The 22,436-nt window shown below is 42.2% G+C and overlaps 1 protein-coding gene across 1 annotated transcript in view; it reads right to left on the bottom strand.

Moving 5' to 3' along the window:
• The window catches only part of NUDCD1 (NudC domain containing 1), a 136,667-nt gene that overhangs the window by 67,904 nt on the left and 46,327 nt on the right, over window positions 1-22,436 (bottom strand). Inside the window, exons 4-6 of the mRNA XM_075920212.2 lie at window positions 14,191-14,374; window positions 8,501-8,686; window positions 3,122-3,326 (exon numbers count right to left, since the gene is read on the bottom strand). Coding sequence (XP_075776327.2) covers window positions 3,122-3,326; window positions 8,501-8,686; window positions 14,191-14,374 — 575 coding nt within the window. The remainder of the gene's footprint in view (window positions 1-3,121; window positions 3,327-8,500; window positions 8,687-14,190; window positions 14,375-22,436) is intronic.

Here is a 22,436-nt window from a genome sequence, read left to right as displayed (position 1 = left end):
AAATGAAATTGAGATGTTACCTTACACAAAAATCGCGTGTGCTCGTAAAGTCTCTTGGTCCTTGGAGAACTGTGTATTAGGAGGTTCAAACTTTAGAACTTGGAACTTACACACACTTCTTGCGGATCTTATTGCTATCAGGAATATAGGCCACCCACACCACTTCCCCTGAACCCTCTCGCCCCTACCCCACCGCCCAATCCCCAGCTCTGACTCCTGCACCCTTTCGCCCTGCCCCGAGCTCCCCCACACCTCCTAATGTCCTGAGCTCTCCATCCCCTGACTTCTGCAACACCACCTCCTGCCCTGAACCTCTCCTTTCTCCCCAACCCTAACTTCTGCACACCCCACAACACCAGTTCCCTGCCTTGAGTTCCCCACAGACCGTCCCCCCACACCCTCAACTCCCTGCCCTGAAGGACCCAAGCATCGCTAAGTAAATCTTTTAGCATATTACAAATGTATTTGGGTATTTTTCTATATTTTCATATATAAATGGGCTTCAATTACAACAGAATACAAAATGTATAGTGCTCATTTTATATTATTTTTATTAGAAATATTTATACTGTAAAAAACAAACAAAGGTTGAATCTCTATAATCTGGACTGGTCTAGCAATGCTCTGGGGTCCTGCCCAACATTTTTTTTTACGAGTGCACTACCGCCCTGAAATATTCTCAAGGTCACCAGTGATGCTGGATCAGGGTGTTGCCAGACTAGGGAAGTCAGGATTACAGAGGTTCAACCTGTACTAATTAGTTATATACAACTAGAAAAGTCAGTAAAAAGTTGAGAAGTTGTGAGAACAGAAACCACTCAGAGCTGCCACTCCAGCGATAGGCAGTATGAAGAAATTGGGGAGAAGCCAGTCAAGCAGTGGTATCTCAAATAGCCAACAGAAGGGCTATGATCACCAGGTATGAACACTGATCATCTATGGGAGCTGGTAGGCAGTTATCTGGCTCCAATACTAGACATGTGCACACACCTAAGTGGAATACATGACTGTCCTTTTCCTTATAAAAACAATTTTGAAAATAAAAGGGACCATGTTTTTGTACACTAAGGAAAATAATTTCATACCCAGCTAGAACAGAATACACACCTTAATACAAATCGCATTCAAATTAGAAAATTTACCTGGCTGAGAACTGTATCTGCTTCTCAGGCTGCCAAACATATTCAGTCCGTCAGAGCTACCTACCCAACATTAAGTGGGCTCTTATTGGAAAAAAAAAACAAAAACACAAAAAAAACAACCAAAGCCCTGTTTGTTGAATTGTGAATACTGAGAACCAGATTCTGATCTCAACTGACATTTGGCTTTGAATCAGTATGAACTGCACTTGATTTAAACCAGCAGAAATGAAAGCATAATCAGGCAATAGTTGCTTTCACAAGAACACTACCAATGTTCTTGGCTGACCACTTTTGCTCATTGAATAAAACCTAAAGCTAACGATTTTAGTTATTTGGTACCCCACTAACTTCCAATTCCTGTTGGAAAATGTGTTAAATTAAAATGTGTCTCAATAATTCCCTGAAATAGACTGCTGCCTGATACTTAATGCAGTATAATTTTATATTTCAACAAAATTAATTTCCATGCACATTATATTCTTGAACATATGTTAAAAAAAATTGAAAGAACACTGTGATATAAAATACTCAAAGGGTCAGGGAACAGGGCAGAACAATGTGGTAAATTCAATCACCAAGGCTCAATCATTTAATAAAAGCAGCAGCACCACCACCGTCAAATGTAAAAACAAATTATTTTTGAAGATTTATCATCCCTTAATTTAAGGTCAGAATAGAGAATTATAATGGTCCCTTTCGGCCTCAGTGTCTGTGTAGATATGAATATTAAAAAGGTTGAAAAATGTTTGAATGTTTTTGCTTAGTTTGCTGCAAGTAGAACAAATATCTGGCTTCTAGATTTGTCTTTCTTTAGCTGTCTAACTGAACAGCCTCTTTCCAAACTAAGAGGCTACTAGAGAACATTTCCCACTAAGATGTCACAAACCTCCTCCAGGAAAAAAAAACATTAAGGAATTTTCCATCTCATAGGTAGCCCTCTGTTGTATACCTATCTAAATACACCAAATTAAACCATTCTGAATAGTGATTGCTTGAAAGTACAGTAATTTAGTTCAACAAACATTCATAAGGCGTTCCTAAAATCTTGACATTAATGTGTATACATAGCAGTTTTACTGTACCATTTAAGTGTAACAGAAAAATTAGCTTATAAACTGAGCCAAATTCTCAGAGGATTAATCTGTATCTGTAAAAACAACAGAGTCCTGTTGCACCTTAGAGACAAACAGATTTATTAGGGCATAAGCTTTTGTGAGTAAAACCCACTTCATCAGAAGAATTGAAGTGGAAGTTACAAAAGCAGGAGTATATATAAAGAAGATGTTTGTGTTAACTAGACCAATTGCTTGAAGCTGTATAAGCAAAAATTGTGAAGAGGCATTTTTAAGAGGACAGACATCTCAACCTCCCTTTTAGCACATAATATTTAGCTCACACCATTTGCAGCTGCAGAAATTAATTGTGGGTGGCAGCCTGAGTACTTATGCCTCTAACTTCCTAATCTGCACCAACAATTGATCTTTGTACATGCAAATTCTGCAGACAATTTGCTTTCACAAAAACAAAAAACGCAAAGACGCAGTTCTTTAACTGCTGAAACTCTTAAGCTGCCACTGAAATCTTTGCTCAACCGTTTTCCTGACGGCAATATGTTGCCAGTGAGGGAAGATGGAATGAGCCTTTTATTTCAAAGCCTTTCTTCATCCAAACCACCTTATGAATTAGTGTTCTACACGTGTGTCAATTTGAAAACAGCAATGACTAGAAAGACAAGAGACACTTACACATGTTTACCCATGCATGAGTCGTTTTCAAAAGTGTTTACTCAAAAAGAGCCTGCTCCTGGCAAAGGCTTGATCCTTCTCTAGTTGAAATCAACCATCAAGTTGACATCAACTTCAACAGATTTTGTCTGATTCCTGAAGCACGGACTGGAGTGGAAAGAAACAAACTTAAAAACATATGATCACTTAATAGATGAAGACAAAAAGTAAAATCAATATATAGATTATTAATACCTATTATCTCTAATTATCCATGTGCAGCTTTCATGGTCAATAGATGAATAGAGCTTTCCTTCCAACAAAGGAGGCTGATTTTTCAATGCTACAATGATACCCTCAGGAGGAAACTGTATTTGTATGTCATCTTTAGTGATGTCTTGTGGAAGGTGAATGGTTACTGTCAAATCATCTTCAGTCTGTTGCCAGTAATAGACAGGGTCTACAAATGGAAACATGCAGAAATGCAAAGTCAGTTACAAAATGTAAAGTATATGGCTGATGGGAGAGAAAACAAATGTGGTAAAGTGTGTGTAGTCACTTTCCACTCTAAAAACTCTGTATGAAAGCTATTCTGATCACTTATTTAAAAAAATATAAACACTATTTGCTAGCTACCAGGAGGAATTTAACCACAGTTTACTTGTGTCTCAGTTATGGAAACATGCTTACCTTCATGTTAATACGCAGATGCACACTCAGGAGCACAATACAAATATGACTTGTAGTTTTTAATATTTTTCACTAGTCATAACTTTATTAACACAATACACAAATTTATTCAAATAAGCACCTCTCAGTGAGCACTAATCGCATTATGTAGATTCAGCACCTTTTGAATTATCTTCATAATGCCATAATAATAGTGATTCTTTGAAATGTGTCATTCAAATATAATCCACATGAGGTCTGAATCCTGTTACATAAGCATTCATTGGAGCCATACCTACACCAAGATTGCCCTGGGGCATACCATAGGCAAGAGAATAAAAGGCAGGGTAGCAATAACTAGTCCTCAATCTCCAAACTACAGAATCCAGCTCAGAAGGAGGGTGGGTTGTGGAAATGCATGTGTCCATTTAGGTATGAGGAAAAACCTAACTATGAGAGTAGTTTTCCAAGAGAAATTCTGGAATCCCCAACATCGTTAAGTCTCTTACTAAAAGCTGTAAAGCACTTTTCAGATATGGTCTTTTTACATGACCTGCATCAGCACCGGAGGCTGGACTTGATTTCTTGAGTTCCATTCTACCGCTACATTTCTATGACTCTTAGTCAACACAGCACAAAAACCAATTACTGTACTGTAAATAATGGTCCAGTTTTGGAGTGGTTGTCCATATGGACTCCATATTAGATGACTATAAGAAGCAGCAGCAGTAGGAATCTCATGTCCTGGAAATGAGTGCTCAGAGTCTAGTGCAGTGATTTTCAAACTAAGAGTTTGATCAGCTGTGCAGCAGCTGACCCTTTAAAATGCTGCCTCTGGCATTTCAAAGGAGCAGCTGCCGTGGAGCCCGGGTTCTGGGGAAATGCTGCGTAGAGCCCAGGATCAGCTGGGAAGTCCCCACCTAACCCTGGGCTTCATAGATACCCCTTTGAAATGCACGGAGGATCAGAAGTGTAGCGGCCGCTCCTTTGAAATGCCACCTCCGCACGGTTCAAAAGGGCAGCCGTGGAGCCGGGGGAGAGGGAGTCAGCTGGGGACTCCGTGCGGTATGAAGCGTAGCATGGAGCTTGGGGCCAACAGGAGACACTGAGTCCCCTGCTGATCCCAAGCTCCATGTCTTTGAAATGCACAAGAGCCCCTGCTGGGGACTCCTGTACATTTCAAAGCAGGCAACGGCATGCAGCCCAGAGTCAGGGGGCCTTCCCAACGGCCCCAAGCTATACAAGAGTTCCACATTCCTCCTTTGAAATGTACAAGAGCCCCTACACCTGCTGGGGCTCTTGTACTTTTCAAAGGAGGAATGTGGAAGTGTCTATCAACTAGTCAACGGAAATTCCATCGACTAGTCAATTAACCGCATTTTAACATCCCTAGTTCAGAACCGTCTCTTACACTTCAAACACCTCATCTCTGTCCCACCCTAGATGGGGAATGCACTCCCAGATGGGGACTGCACCACTCTGAACCACTCCTTCCCACCAGGCCAGACCTTCTTCTCCCATGCTGAACCCTCTGCAACTACCTCCTCCAGCCTGCAACACTCTGTTATACTCTAAAACCTCATCTTACCTCACCACAGAGCCTGCACACCCAGATGGAGCCTTCTCCTCCCCACAAAAAACCCACACACCATCCCCATCTTAGCCCTACCCCATAGCCGTCACTCTAGTCAAAAGACATACTTATGTTGGGTTGTGGTGTCAACAATTTTCTTCAGCTGGGTCACAAGGAAAAAAGTTTGAAAACCACTGTTCTAGTGAATCCATGGCTAAGACAGCTCTGACAAAGTGGCCATTAGATCTGGAACCCTCTACTAAGGAGTAGTCCTGGGTGAACTTGTGAATTGAACTCTGGTTAGCTGCATTACAAATGCCCAAGATTGGAATGTCCATTAGGGAAGCAGCAGAGGCTGCTTGAGCTCTAGTGGAATACATTCTAACTTGTGCAGAAGGCTAAGTCAAGGTGCTGCACAGCAAAAACTAATACAGTTTATCACCCATTTAGATAACTTTTGGGTGGTTATTCATAGAATCATAGGACTGGAAGGGACCTCGAGAGGTCATCGAGTGCAGCCCCCCGCCCTCAAGGCAGGACCAAGCTCCGTCTACACCATCCCTGACAGATGTCTATCTAACCTGTTCTTAAATATCTCCAGAGAGGGAGATTCCACCACCTCCCTTGGCAATTTATTCCAGTATTTGACCACCCTGACAGTTAGGAATTTTTTCCTAATGTCCAATCTAAACCTCCCTTGCTGCACTTTAAGCCCATTACTCCTTGTCCTGTCCTCAGAAACCAAGAGGAACAAATTTTCTCCTTCCTCCTTGTGACACCCTTTTAGATATTTGAAAACTGCTATCATGTCCCCCCTTAATCTTCTTTTTTCCAAACTAAACAAGCCCAGTTCACAAAGCCTGGCTTCATAGGTCATGTTCTCTAGACCTTTAATCATTCTTGTCGCTCTTCTCTGTACCCTTTCCAATTTCTCCACATCTTTCTTCAAATGTGGCACCCAGAACTGGACACAGTACTCCAGCTGAGGCCTAAATAGTGCAGAGTAGAGTGGCAGAATGACTTCACGAGTTTTGCTTACAACACACCTGTTGATACAACCTAGAATCATATTTGCTTTTTTTGCAACAGCATCACACTGTTGACTCATATTCAACTTGTGGTCCACTATGACCCCTAGATCCCTTTCCGCCATGCTCCTTCCTAGACAGTCGCTTCCCATCTTGTATGTATGGAACTGATTGTTCCTTTCTAAGTGGAGCACTTTGCATTTCTCTTTATTAAACTTCATCCTGTTTACCTCTGACCATTTCTCTAACTTGCTAAGGTCATTTTGAATTATGTCCCTATCCTCCAAAGAAGTTGCAACCCCACCCAGTTTGGTATCATCTGCAAACTTAATAAGCGTACTCTCTATCCCAATATCTACATCATTGATGAAGATATTGAACAGTACGGGTCCCAAAACAGACCCTTGCGGAACTCCACTTGTTATCCCTTTCCAGTAGGATTTAGCACCGTTAACAACAACTCTCTGACTACGGTTATCCAGCCAATTATGCACCCACCTTATCGTGGCCCTATCTAAGTTATTTGCTGATCCTCCAATCAGCAGGGCTCACCAAGCTGCAGCGAGCCCTGCTCGCCAGCCGCACTGTCCGGCATTCTGCGCATGCGCAGATCGCCCAAACCCAGCTCTTCCAGGATGTAATCAGGATGTAATCAATTACATAGATTGTTGAGCTCTGACAATCAGTATAGATATGTCAAGAACAAGTTTTGTTAAACCAAATCAATAGCTTTCTTTGATAGGGTAACAAACCTCGTGAATGGCGGAAAGGCTGTAGATGTGGTGTATCTTGACTTTAGTAAGGCTTTGATGTTCCTTGCATGACCTCCTCATAAACAAAATAGGGAAATACAACCTAAATGGAGCTACTATAAAAGGTGAGTGCCTGACTGGTTGAAAAACAATTCCCAGAAAGTAATTTTCAGTGGTTCACAGTCACACTAGAAAAGCATATAAAGTGAGGTACCACAGGGATCGGTTCTGGGTCTGGTTCTGTTTAATATCTTCATCAATGATTTAGATAATCGCATAGAGAGTACACCTAAAGTTTGCAGACAATACCAAGTATGTAAAAGGCCACTGCATGGAGCAGAGAGACAAATTGTTCTCTTTAACCTCGGAGGAGCAAGGACAGTTTAGACTGGACATTAGGGAAAAATTTTGTCAGGGTGGTTATTCACTGGACTAAATTGCCTAGGGAGTTTATGGACACTCTGCCATTTAAGAGGTTAGATAAACACCTGTCAGAATAGATAATACTTTGCCTTTGCAGGAGTGCAAGGGACTGAACTAGACAACTATTTTCTTTCCAGCCCTATGATCTTATAAAAACAAAACCCAAGCACACCTATTAGCAAGGCTCGACAAACTACAGAATCTACTCACTCATGGCGAGTACATTTCAGCCGTGTGCCCCATTTACCACACAATGCAATTCTTGCGCATGTGCAGTGTGGGGCTAGAGAGCAGCTTTCGCCGTCGTTTGTCAAGCCCTGCCTATTAGAATTATCCTGTGTATGTTTCTGGCTTCCTTTAGCTACCACTTTATGGAAAGTATGAAATATACATCAGTGAACCTCAGCAAACATTTTCACGTGAAAATAAACCCTAAGCAGTGTTTTCCGTAAAATAGTCCACTAATGTTCCTGTTTAGAATATACCAAACAGGCAAACCGATATAACCACCTGTAGAGAGAAGAACTTTTATTTTTAAAAGAAAGGATTTGAAAATGACTTTTAGAGGTTATTTAGGATGGAAACAGTCACTGGTGCACAGTTCAGAAAAACAAGAGTCAATCTAATGAACATGGCTCTGATTCAAACAACTGACGAAGTCAGTGAGAAGACTCCAATGGACATTATCGAGCTTTTGATCAGGCCCTCTGCTAACCGATAAAATCATTCACAGCATAGTGATGATTAAAACATTTGGAAGATTTTGTCTTCCTGACGAGCTAATAGTTGCCCATCATACTACAGACCTGCACATGATAAGGTTCGAATTCAGTGAATGACTTCCTTTCACAGATACTACTGCAATTACTATCTTTCTTACTACATGTGTAATACTCATTTTTCATGCAAAGGCAAGGAAAGCATAAACTTTACATGCCTTCTGCAGAGCAAAACTTCACACAGCTTTATGCTCAAAGCCTCTTCTAAAGTAAAAAGGCAAATACTGTATACAAAGAGAAAATACAGACATAAAATAATATATCTAAATCTCTCTGTTTGAGAAGTAAACATTTACAATGAAATTTAAGATATTGAAAAAAATATTGACCTAATAGATATATGGAAATTTATTAACCTATCTAGCATTTTATTATTGTGTATAATAAAGGATGATCAGAATAAATATTACCTTTCTTTTCATCTGCTATTTTCCCATCTTCATTTTCTTCAAGCTGGTTCTCCTCATCCTTCATAAATCTGAAGGGCTTGTAGGAGACAATCATTAGAGCATCTCCACCTGGTTCTATAGCTGCATAATGAGGGACTGATTTTCCTTGGAGAACTCTGCGCTTGAAGATTTCATATATTTTATTATCTGTAAAAGGAATACAAAACCCAGAAAAGTAATATTTTCTAGTAGAAAACAATTCAATTATAAATGTGACAAATGGAGTGTACTTAAAATTATACAATCACATCAGTCAGTTCATAATATCACAAACCTGAAAACAACAGTTTAACTCTATCCTGAATACCAGAAATCTGCTACACAAACCAATATCCAGCAGCCGTAGCAGACTGACATTGATCAGGACTGAAATTAAAGCCCCGTAATTAGGTACATTATACATCGTGTTCCCAAATATTTTTTTTAACCTCCCACATTAGTCACTACTAGAGACATGATAAATAAAAGAATTAGACTTTCATTCCAATACGATAATTATTTCTCATTTGTACTTCTGTAGCAACTGGAGTACTAGGCAGGATAGGTTTGCACTGTCCTTGTTTTGTAAATTTGCTGCCAGCTAGTCTGCCAATCGGGTTTTTAACATTGTGAGTTTCTGGTACATGCTTATTTACAAGTAAGTGTTTAACATGCACACAAGGTGTTATTATCATGGTTTATTACATTTACAGTGGAGGAATTTACTCACAGTAATCCATAAGCTCTGCTCTGAGTTTAAACATGCATTAAAAATGTCATATTTCAAAGTATCAATCACACAATTAAGCTGTGTGTTTAAGTTATGGCCAGTTTTTATAGAGTAGTATGAAAATGTTAACATATTATGACAGTCAAACTGTGTGATGAATCATATAACCTGAGTATTCAAAATGCATAATACAATTTCAGAAAGAAAAAAAACCAACCACCTTCCAGATCTGGCCTACATCCAGGGGATGACTGTGGCACAGTTACAAATACTACTTCATTTCCTATTTACACATATTACTGTTCACATATATATATTATGTGAAATTATCCTAGCCCCCTGGACAATGAAAATTCATTATGGGAGTGCACAAAACATCTCTTTCTCTTGAACATGTGGATTCTGTCTTAGTAATGACATGAGCTTTTGGGCTATGTATACCCATCCAGAAGTCCAGTTATGCCTTGTCCATTTCCTGGCAAAATGATTCACCTTTGTCCTTGGAGACATTGCTGTGCTCTGCACAGACAACAACAATGTGGTCGGCACTTGTGATCCTGGAATCCTTATGATTCTATGAGCACACACTTATATTTCAGAATAATATTAGGGGAAATCTGCACTGTGGAAGTGAGTTCTTTCCCAGGAGAAAGGTGGTGAATGAAGATTTTATGGCATATCTTGCAACAGAAAAAGTATTAACTCTGCTGTCCTAGTCAAATTTTTGTAGTGTGCATAGGATAATGGAGCCTCAATTCTGACTATGGCATGTGGGTTTCAATAATCTCTCTCTATACACATAAAACAATTTTCCTATGGGACAACAGTGTTGTCATCATGTCACTCTGCATCCCACAGGAACAAGTCCCATCCACCCCCAGTCTGGCCCTTCCCTATGTGGAGGGCTAGGGATCCTATGGCTGAGCCTTCCTCTCCCCTCCCCTTCGCAGTGGCCCGGGGTGGGGGGAAAACCAGGCCTGGTGCGGCTCCGGGAGGGGGGGAATAGACCCAGCCCCTCCTGGCGGGCTGGGGGGGAAATCGGGCCCAACACAGCCAATCTAAATCCCCACCAAAAACAGCCTGCTCTATTCCAAACTTCAGAGGGGTAGCTGAGTTAGTCTGTAATGGGAAAAACTTAAATGACAAATAGTCTAGCAGCACCTTAAAGACTAACAAAATATGTAGATGGTATCATGAGCTTTCGTGGGTACAACCCACTTCTTCAGATGAAAAACTAAACTGTTCTGGAGTGTTGTTGAATGCTAATAGCCAGCACATTGCTTACTCTGAAGATGTAGGTATGTGTGTAAAGAAAAGTGATTCCTGCCAATGTAAAGTTTATACAATGATTTAGGATCTGCAAGATATCTTGCAACTAACTCATTAAGAATCTCTTATTGTAGTCTCAATTTCAAGACTGCTTTATTACCCTTGAATTTATTCACCAAAGAAAATGTATGAAGATCTCATAGACTCATAGACTTTAAGGTCAGAAGGGACCATTATGATCATCTAATCTGACCCCCTGCACAGTGCAGGCCACAGAATCTCACCCACCCCTCCCAGAATAATCCTCTCACTTATATCTCAGATAATGAAGCCTTCAAATACTTTGAAGACCCCAAGATGCAGAGAATCCTCTAGCTGTGATCTGTACCCCATGCTACAGAGGAAGGCGAAAAACCTCCAGGGCTTCTGCCAATCTACCCTGGAGCAAAATTCCTTCCCGACCCCAAATATGGCGATCAGCTAAACCCTGAGCATGTGGGCAAGACTCATCAGCCAGACACCCAGAAAGTTCTCTATAGTAACTCCTATCATCCCTCCATTGACCTATTCCCACTGATAATGAATGGACAATTAGTTACCAAGATCATGTTATCTCATCAAACCATCCCCTTCATAAACCCATCTAGTTTAATCTTGAAACCAGATAGATCTTTTGCCGCCACTACTTCCCTTGGAAGGCCGTTCCAGAACCTCACTCCTCTAATGGTTAGAAACCTTCGTCTAATCTCAAGTCTAAACTTCCTACTAGCCAGCTTATAATCCATTTGTTCTTGTGTCCACATTGGTATTAAGCTTAAATAATTCCTCTCCCTCCCTGGTATTTATCCCTCTAAGGGTATGTCTACACTACCCTCCTAGTTCGAACTAGGAGGGTAATGTAGGCATACCGCACTTGCAAATGAAGCCCGGGATTTGAATTTCCCGGGCTTCATTTGCGTAAGCGGGGAGCCGCCATTTTTAAAACCCCGCTGGTTCGAACCCCGTGCAGCGCGGCTACACGGGGCTCGAACTAGGTAGTTTGGACTAGGAATCCTAGTCCGAACTACCTAGATCGAGCCCCGTGTAGCCGCGCTGCACGGGGTTCGAACCAGCGGGGTTTTAAAAATGGCGGCTCCCCGCTTACGCAAATGAAGCCCGGGAAATTCAAATCCCGGGCTTCATTTGCAAGTGCGGTATGCCTACATTACCCTCCTAGTTCGAACTAGGAGGGTAGTGTAGACATACCCTCATATATTTAAAAAGTGCAATCATGTCCCCCCTCAGCCTTCTTTTGGTTAAGGTAAACAAGCCAAGCTCCTTGAGTCTCCTTTTATAAGACAGGTTTTCCATTCCTCGGATCATCCTAGTGGCCCTTCTTTGTACCTGTTCTAGTCTGAATTCATCCTTCTTAAACATGGGAGACCAGAACTGCACACAGTACAGGCAGTCCCCGGGTTACACGGATCCGACTTACTTCGGATCCCTACTTACAAACGGGGTGAGGCAACCCCACACTAGCTGCTTCCCCCCAGCAGACCAGGGAGACGCGAAGCTAGCGCCCCTCCCAGCAGACAAGGGAGACTCGGAGCGGCTTTTCTCAGCAGACACTTCAGCTTGAGAATAAAGGACTGAGGGAAGTGAGGTGTGGGAGAATAAAACTGAGCTCTGGAGAAATGTTTGGCTAGAGTTTCCCCTACAATATGTACCAGTTCCGACTTGCATACAAATTCAACTTAAGAACAAACCTACAGTCCCTATCTTGTACGTAACCCGGGGACTGCCTGTATTCCAAATGGGGTCTCACCAGTGCCTTGTATAATGGCACTAACACCTCCTTATCCCTACTGGAAATACCTCGCCTAATACATCCCAAGATCGTATTAGCCTTTTTCACAGCCATGTCACAATGGCGGCCATAGTCATTTTATAATCAACCAGGACTCCGAGGTCCTTCTCCTCCTCCATTACTTCCAACTGATGTGTCCCCAGCTTATAACTAAAATTCTTGTTATTAATCCCTAAACGCATAACCTTACACTTCTCACTATTAAATTTCATCCCATTGCTATCACTCCAATTTACAAGATCATCTAGATCTTCCTGTATGATATCCCGATCCTTTTCTGAATTGGCAATAGCTCCCAACTTTGTGTCAACCGCAAATTTTATTAGGACACTTCTACTTTTGGTGCCAAGATCAGCAATAAAAAGATTAAATAAAATTGGCCCCAAAACTGATCCCTGAGGAACTCCGCTAGTAACCTTCCTCCAACCCGACAGTTCACCTTTCAATATGACCCGCTGTAGTCTCCCCTTTAACCAGTTGCTTATCCACCTCTCAACTTTCATATTAATCCCTATCTTTTCCAATTTAACCAATAATTCCCCATGTGGTACTGTATCAAATGCCTTACTAAAGTCGAGGTAGATTAGATCCACTTCATTTCCTTTATCTAAAAAATCTGTTACCAAAATCTCCTTTGCCAATGCAAGCTTTCCCTTGTCAAAACTCTTCCATTTCATGTGAACGCAATCTCTGTGTGCATTAAGGCAGCAGGACAGTCTGTCCTTTTCGTAGCTTCTGGGGTAGCCGAGTTAGATCATCTGAAGAAGTGGGTTGTGCCCACGAAAGCTCATGATACAGTCTACATGTTTTGTTAGTCTATAAAGTGCTACCAGACCAGTTTTTGTTTTTTAAGTTTGTCCTTTTTGTAAACTTCAAATTCATAAAGGCATGAAGAAATATTCATCAAATCAATGGGACATTCATTTAAATCCCAGGAGTTCAGAGTCCACAGCTGCTGCTGTGGTTTTCATTTTATAAAAAAAAAAAAGAGAACAACTGGGCCATGCATTCCCAGAGCTCAGAACACAATGGTACTGAGCATTTTGACAGGTATTGGTTTCATGTAGGGTGAAACAATAAGAGCAGAATGCCTACTGTTGGGAATCAGCTAAGTAAAGTCTACAGCTCTGTGTGTGTAAGCATTCAATTATTTGTACAACTAGCTAGTGACACAGAATACTATTCATTTAAATAATGTTATGACTAACATTAAAATATTTTGTACCAGATTTTTAAAATTAATGTGTGTAAAGCACTAGGAAGACATAAAGCATTATACAAAAGCTAAGTTATTCAAGAAGATTACAGAGGGGGCTCTTGTACATTTCAAAAGCAAAACACACGAGGGGAGCACAGGGCCAGCAGGGTGCTTGAGCAGGCCCCCACTGGCCCCGTGCTCTAGATGGCGCTTCCACCTTGGAAATGCAGCAAGATCCGGCGGGGCTCTTGCTACATTTCAAAGGCAGAGGTGCCCTTATCTACTAATCAAATAGTTTATTCGATTAGTTGATTAATCGAAATTTAACATCCTTAGTCTAATCACTGAATACAGAAATGTTTCCTTGAAAAAATGTAATCAAAGTAATAATAATTGTGCAATGACTAATCGTATAATAGGGATATGATGGTTAACCCGTTACCCTGTAAGCCCCACCCCTAATGCTCCCCGCCTGCCATGGTCAAGGGCCTACTCCAACCACGTGGAGCCAGTTTGGACTGTTCCTCCCCCCACTCTTCAGTCAGTTAACTGGTTAAACATTTTTGGTTTTTTAAAAGTGAGGTTTCAGCCTTCCAAAATATCTGCCAGAACATAAACAAAATACTCACCCTCTTTGTCTACTTCTGTCATAGTAACCCACTCCAAGGACACATAGAAGCCACTTCCCTTTGCATCAAGTTCATCTTTTTCTACTCGAAGCAAAAGCCCAGCTACTGAGTGCACATCTGACTTTATAAAGGAAACACTGTGGGCAATAACAAAGGGACTCCCAAGTTCTTCATTAAACATTATCTGTAAAGCACAAAGAAGAAAAAAAGAAAAAGCAGTGAGTGGGAGTGACAGGGGAAGGAGCCCATAGTAGCTACTCTGTTATCCACGAAAAAAGGAATGAGAAAAGTTGACTGAAGCTATGGCAAAGGTTTCTGGATTTCTCTCCCAAATTGAATTACTCATTGGTTTCCACCTCTGATTTATCTGTCCTGCCTCTCCTGACCAGATAGTTTTGAAATTCTTTTTATTATTAAATTTGTATATTAATTAAAGTAGCAGCTAACAGGCCCACTATGCTCAGTACTATGCAAACACAGTAAGATAATGGATACATGATGTGGTTATTTTGATAATAAATCAATCGTGGAAAACAAAATCAGATTTTTAAAATAGCTATCTTAAAATCCAAAGGGTTCCATTACTAGAAAGCTGTAAAAAACTGCATGATAAATGCCAGTTGTTAAATAAAGGAAAGGGATGAAAATAATTATTTTTAAATGGCTGAGATGAGATTATCTTAATCTGTCAATGTAGTTTGAAACTGCCCAATCTGCTCCCATATTTTGATGAAAGATTATCAGAACTGTCTGACGTAGTTTAAATCTTGAATGATACATTTTAATATAGCAGTTACCAAATGAATATGAGATTGTTGCAAAAGAAGTCTGAGCAATTTAAAATGAGCCAGAGATGGGAGCTACAGTAATAGAAACTGTAGTTCTGGAGGCTGTCTTTTTTATTCGGTCTGAGGTCAAACACACACTTAAGTTGCACAGTACCAAGATGTTGAAAAAGCTGATCAAGACAAAAAAAAGGGCATAAATATTATAATTCTTTAACGGTGTATATATCTATAACCAGGATTCTGTGAAATCAAACAAAAGAAATTAGAATTGCTTTTTATGAACAAAAATTCAACCTAGTTGGTCCTGAAATCTGATGAGAAGTATGGCATTACTGTAATGCCAAAGTCAATTGTTATAACCTGTTAAAGAAGAATGGTGCACAGAAGGGGAAAGAGAATGGCAAACTGTCAAAACTGTGATTACCAATTTCCAATTCACCCTGATAACTCAAAAGAAAATTCTCTCACATGCTGATAGATCAATGTCATAACAGACAAAACATAAGATGAGGTATTAATTAGCATTTATTACGAACCACTAAATCCCACCACAGGTTGGATCTCTCTGGTTTGGTACCCTTGGGACCTGACTGGTCCCAGATGAGGGATTAGCCCAACAAGAGGAGGTAATTTCTGGCCTCCCTACTGCCACCTCCCTCATACACACCCTCCCGCCCCATCGGTCCCAGGCAGCCCACTTGGGTCATGCATCAGATTTCCTAGTTCCCACCCCACCCATGGCAGTGCAGCAACTTCCCAGTTCCTGCTCTCGCCTCCCCCCATGCTGCAGTGTATGGACAGAAAAGCAAAGTCCCTTCAATATTACACACATGGCTTCAGCAGATATATAAATACAGCTTCTTTAACTATATGAATCAAATCATTCTGATCTGGTCCAAATTTGCTTCTTGAACATCTTCTAAAAGAGTAAATTCTGTTTGTTCTTCATTCTGAATTTTTTGTTCTACTTTTTCCAGTCTCCTCATCCTCAATCATTATTCTTCACCTCTTTCACTTATTTCCCTTATTTATAGTAATACATAGGTACACATATACACTAGGGATGTAAGGGAATAATTGAGTAGTCAAGTCAGAGGCAGGGAGGGGTCGGAGGAGCAGGAGCCGATGCTGGGGAGAGCCAGTTTACAGGCCAGTTCTCCGCAGCTCTGTCTCTACTGAGCCACCCATCCACACCACCCTCACTGCTGCCTCTATCAGAGGCAGCGGGGTGGGGGGGGGGAGAAGGTGAGGGGGGAAAGGGGAGAGCTGCTGCCATAAAACAGACCCTATCCGTGGGGTAGCAGCCTGTGTGCAGAAGGTCCCAACACCTTGCTGGAACCCCCGCACACAGGGGCTGCTGCTGGCTGGGCAGGCAGCTGGGCTCAGTCCCGGCTCATGCTGGGTGCGGGACCAATTCCCGCTGTGGCTCTGCAATTTAAGAGGCAGTAGGAGCTGGGCAACCTGCCCCTCGCTCCCTACTGTGTTTTAAATTACAGAGGCGCAGCGGGGTTTGGTCCCAGACCGACATGGGCTGGGACTGAGCCCGGCTGCCTACCTGCCCAGCTCCTATTACATTTTAAATGCAGAGCCCATGGCTGCCTATCGACTAATCGAGTAGTCGATAAAAATTCTATCAACTACTCGATTAAATACCCACCTCTTAACATCCCTAATATTCACACACATACACCACCATAGAATAATTTCATATATACCAGCAACTTTAACAATTATACATTTTTAAATATTCAGGTGTGTCTTTGATCTATTTCAGTGCTAGAACCCAAAGAACAAATGGTCTTGCAATAATATATTGAATATTAATCCCTAAAAGGAATCAGCAAAATTGTGTGGCACAATCCACTTTCAATGAAATTAGACATCCCTTGATTTCCTTTTAGATCCCTTCCTGAATGGCAGATGCTATAGTGGCAATTAATTGTCTTATATACTTCCAGCATTCTGTTTAACTTTCATTCCTAGGCCTTTGAGTAATCAGTCAACAATTTTACAAAATCTTTAATCTTCCATTAGCTTAAATGGTCTTCCATCTACAGTAATTAATTCTAGGCAATAATCCAGTAAAGTAGGTTCATCAATAGTTATTCTAGTTGCCTTAGTTGTGAACATAAGACTCCAAAAATACCTTCTGTTATAGGAGACTTTTTTTATGTGGGTTCACCATAGTTGCATGCATATTGTCATAATGTATTATTTTTAGTCTGTATTTGTTTTTACTAAAGCAAACATATTACACTTCCCTGGGCATGGTGTTTTAGAATTTGCCTTTCCAGGTAGCAGCATATTCCCAATTTAACAGGTACATTTTTTAAAGACTGTCATATTTGAAGAACCTTCTTACAGGATTCTTGGTTGCTGTAGTAAATTATATTTTTATGAATAAGCCAAAGGAAAAAGTGCAGCCAAGCTGCATGTTTCCAGAATCTAATCAAGTATGATTGTGTTTTAGTAAAGTAGCAGCAAGAAGTCTGAAAACTAATAAAGAGAGGGATGATCGTGTGTCACTGAAAATCCACGAGAGAGCATTTAACTTGCAAACTTTTACAGAGCTTATTCTGACTCTAGACTTCTAGAAGAAGGGCTGGCGGGGGGGCGGGGGGGGAAGAAGGGCAATCGGCCGGCGTGGAGAGGGACTTAGCAACACCGCATAACTCTAGCTCATGTGTGCATGTGCAAAACTCATCTGAGGAAGCCGGTTTTGCCCAAGAAAGCTCATAATACGAGAACGAGAGAGTGTTTTCTCTAAGGTGCCACAGGACTACTCGTTCTTGTTCAAGTCACAGGCTAATGCAGATAGCCCACTGAAACTTTTACATTTGTAATGTTTCTTTTACAATGAAGCAGAGATATTTAAAGTAATATACAGGTATTATTATTCCCACAAAAGATGTATAAACCCAAATTGGCCTCCTTTAAGTGGGGGACAGAATCCAAACCTTCTGGAAGTTAAATAATGGCTAACTAATGGCTAAATAATTTTCTGTGGTATTCTTTAAAGGGATATAAAATCCTGTTTAATCCATTAACTGGTTAAACATTATGTTAGATGAAAACATGGTGGCAGGGCAGGGGACTGTGGTGCCCATGTGTTTGGCACCATCCATATGCCAAAAGAGTGCAACTTTCCCTTCCCAGAGGAGCATGTGAGTGGGAGAAGGGGATGGGGTCCGGGCATAGTGACAGGGCAGAGGCTCAAGCCATGCATCATTGGGGATGAGCAAATGGAGGTTTGCTGCAGAGGCATCAGTTAATAGCTTCCCCTAATTCATCGAGGTTGCCATGCACAATATCAGTCTTCTCTTGAATCACTCAGAGTGATAGGGAGCAGATGTTGACTGAACGTCGCCAGAAACCTGAATTTTAGGTTGCAATGACACCAGATCACTTACTGCTGGCTTAGGGTGGAAAGGTATCCTGCCATGGAGGATGGATTAAGGTAGGCCTCCCTTGTGAGAAGGTTTACAGAGTACCTCTATGAAAGCTTTATGGAGATGTGTAAGGTGGATCCTGTCTTCACACATGTTAAACTGTTCCAGGAAACCTCCTTTGTGAAGGCACAGTGACCGCCACAAATCCCACCCAATTGCTTTAACCCACTTGTAGCATGATAAAAAAAATTCAACTCAACTGAAGTGCCCTTCCCAGCATCAGGGTAGAGATGTTAAATTTAGTTTAATCAACTAATTGACTAGTCGATGGATGTCTTGTTAAGAATTGCATCTGAGATAAGAATTTGGGTGAGAAATACAATTTATAACAACTTTTGTTAGTGTATTAGGCTTAGATGGCATGTTTTCTTTTATTTTTGCTTAGTAACTTACTTTGATCTGCCTATCTTCACTTACAATCACGTAAATCCTATTTTTTATAAGGAATAAAACCACTTTTGTTTATTATCAAACACGGTGTGAATAATTGTTACCTGGGGAGGGATCAACAGCTGTGCATCCCTCTCTCTCTTTCTCTCTCTCTCTTACAGTGATAAAAGGGAGGGGGGACATCTTTATGAACTTATGCTGTGGTATAACTTTTACACAGAGTAAGACAGACTGCTTTACTTGGGGTTTTGGTCCTACCTGGGGCTGTAATCCTGGGTACTGACAAGATCCTGTAGTTTTATTGGACTACAAAAGGAAGGGGAAAAACCCCTTAGTTATGGATTCCTTAGGGTCAAGAGAGACCAGCACTCCTGGCATCTGTGAAAGGTGGATTACTCAGCCATCTGGGTTGAAGATGTTGAGAACTAACCATAAGTGAGAAATTGTCAGAATCCAGGACTGTAAACTTCCGTTTCAAACTCTGGAAAGCATATTTTTAAGTTTCTTTTGTTTTCTCTTGGGACTGCAGCTCCATTTGCTGTAAGGATCGGGCCTTTTACTATGCAGGAGGTAGAATGAAGCAGTCTGCCTGAGTTAACTGATCTCATTCTCTGAGCAACAAAATGTAATAACCTGAATAAAGTTGTTAGAGTTGCTGTTGACGGCTAATTCATCTCATCTTCAGGCATATCTATTGCTAGTTAACTGTTCCCATTCTCAGTCAATTTCCCTAATTGCATAAATTCCGTGAAAGTTTGAAGGCCCCGACATTAGCAGAGTGATGCAAAGGAGTTTTATTATAAATGAATGTAAGGTAATATTTCCCAATTTTATTTGGCCATGGAATGCTTTTAAACTTGAAAGAATTTTGCAGAAACCCTATTAATAGTCTTTATATGGAGCTGAAAAAGTAGACCACTGAGAGTGAGTATGGGGATTTATGGTGGTATATAACAGGTGATCGCACCACTGACTGTCTGCGTGCACAACACTGAATAGTGACATCATCGTCCCCACTCTCTGGCTAAGCTGGCATTACACAAGGACCACTTATCATGGTAAACACAAATAAAAATTGTTTTAAATAAAATTCATAAATGCTTAAATACTAATTATTATTATTATTTACATCATAAAATGTTACTGTAATGGAATTTTCTCACAGAACCCTTATTTTCACTTCACGAAATCGCGGGGCTCCACGGAACACCATTTGGGAATACTGCTGTAAGGGAATGCTCAGGTAGGAACGTATAGGTACATATAGGTAGCCATTCTGCTAGTGCTGCCGCTAGGAAGAACGGTGGGGGTAGATGTCTGGCTAGAGGAGGGTGCAGGAGCAGACTTGGGGTAAGGTGTCTGGCCAGGAGGGTTCAGAATCTGGCCAGTAGGAAAGGTGCAGGAGCAGACTGAGGGCAGAGTGTCTGACCAGGAAGGGACTTGGGGTAGGATGTCTGAGCAGGGTGTGCCAGGGGATAAAGCTAGGGGACAGAGTAGCTGAAGGGGTGTAGGGAGATGGAGGGCAGAGTGTCTCTGGGAATAGGGCTGGGTTCAGAGTGGCTTGGGGAGAAGGGGGTGTTCAGGGAAATGAAGGGGCAGGGAGGCTGGGCATGGTGCAGTGAGATGGGAGTGGGCAGGTGGGTGACAATGGGGTGTCCAGCCCTGCTAGGGGGAGGGTCCCAACCCTGGCACCCCCGTGGGGAAGGTGCTAACGCAGCGTGGTTCCTCTCCCCCGACTGAGTCCCCAGCCCTAACACTGCCTCCTACCACTACCACAGGGCATGGCATACAGCCTAACCTGTTGCCAGGGAAAGGGGAAGGCACCAGTTGCTCTTGCACTGCAAAAGCCTGCCCTGCCAAGCTAGGCCCTGCACAGGCCAACCTGCAGCCTGCCCCATGAGAGCAACCAAGGAACACACCACTCATCATGGTGACTGCTAACTTGGCAAGGCTTAGCCAATGTGGATGCCCAGTGGCAGGTGGGACTTTTCCATGGGGGGGGGGGGGAGTGGAGGTGCTCCTCGACACGGTGCCCTCAGCTGGCCCTTTAAATGAGCAGAGTGCCCCAGCTGGCCTGTTTCATACATTTTAAAAATTTTCAATTTTTCATTTTAATTTAAAAAATAGTACGTATTTTCGGAATGACAAAAGAGCAGGGGTTCTCAGGCTTTTTGGCCCGTGGCCCACCCGACTTTATGAGAACCTTTCCATAGACCACCAGCTCCTCACAGAAACCTGCCATTAATTATATCATTAGGCCCATTTTGTCAGGGCTGCAGCGAGAGAGAATGATTTAATTTAACCAGTAAGAAATGATGTATTAATCAAAATTATTAAGCAGATTAAACACTTTAACTTTCTGATGTTAGTTTACCAAACGTCATTTTAAACGTAGTAAAATATTATGTTCAACACAAAAGATGTCAACATTGCCTGTCTTTATGGCAGGGTTAGGGAACGTATTTTGGGTCGGGCCACAGACCTACAGAAAAATCAGTTGGGGACCACACAAGTGAGAAACAAAAAAAAAAAACCTTCCAAAACTTCCCAACACTCACTGATGTGGCCCCCAATTGAGACACTTCACTCCCCTAGTGCTCTAGCCCCATGGGGAAGGGAGGGACAGGGAAGACTGAGGTTCAAGGCCTCAGACCATATTAACTCTTCTGGAGATCCAGAGTTAGTGGATTTTGGGGGCCCCTCTAGGCTTGGGGGTGGGGCTAAAATGAGAGGTTCAGTGTTTGGGACAGGGTTGCTCATGAGTGGGACAGGGGTGGGGGGAGGGATGCAGAATTTAGACAGAAGGTTGGGAGACAAGGGGGTAAGGTTGCAAGGTCTGGGTGGGAAGTAGGGTGCAGGAGCAGGCTGGGGGAGGGGGCAGGAACAAGGGAGGGGGCAGGTTGGGAGTAGGGTGTCTGGCCGGGGGAAGGGTGCAGCAACAGGGTGTTTGTAGGGTGTGTGGCCAAGGGGGAAGGTGCAGGAGGAGGCTAGGGACAGAGTCTCTGACCAGGGAGGAGAATGCAGGAGCAGGGTGTTAGTAGGATCTCTCACTAGGTGTGGGGTCTCTCTGGCTGGGCAGGGGGCGGAGAGAAGGCATGCATTTGTTTTCGCATTGCATGCCAGTCTAAGGCTCCCTGCCCAGGCATGGCCTCCCGCTGCCCCAACTGGCTGGATTCCAGCCAATGGCAGGGAAAGCTTCCAGGCAGTCTGTCCATGCACAGCTACTTCCCCAACTGGGTGAGGGTGTGGGGGAGAGGAAAGGGAAGCACATGGAGCTGCTTCTGGCTCTGCTTCTTCCCTAATTGCTTAGCGTGGCTCAGGGTTTTCACCCCCCCCCCCCCCGCCCCTGCACAAAAGTGGCACTGGCGCGCCAATCTTGGGGGGAGAGGGGTGCAAGGCTGGAGCGCCATTTGGACTCCCTATTGTGGGAGGTGCAAGGGGAAGCTGAGCTTTAACTGCGAGCCACATTTGGCTCCGTACTGAGCCATATTTGGCTTGTGAACCATAGGTTGCCAACACCTGCTTTTTCCTTAAACATCTTATTTCCTTCGCTTTAAAAATGAAAGATAAGGTCTTAACAAAAAGGGGAGAATCATTGCACACAACATCAGGTCTAATC

This window comes from Pelodiscus sinensis, chromosome 2 (assembly GCF_052426305.1).
Source record: "Pelodiscus sinensis isolate ZL-2025 chromosome 2, ASM5242630v1, whole genome shotgun sequence".
NCBI classification, from domain to species: domain Eukaryota; kingdom Metazoa; phylum Chordata; order Testudines; family Trionychidae; genus Pelodiscus; species Pelodiscus sinensis.
Note: the sequence above shows the minus strand (reverse complement) of the source record. Positions and strands in the feature narration are given on the sequence as shown.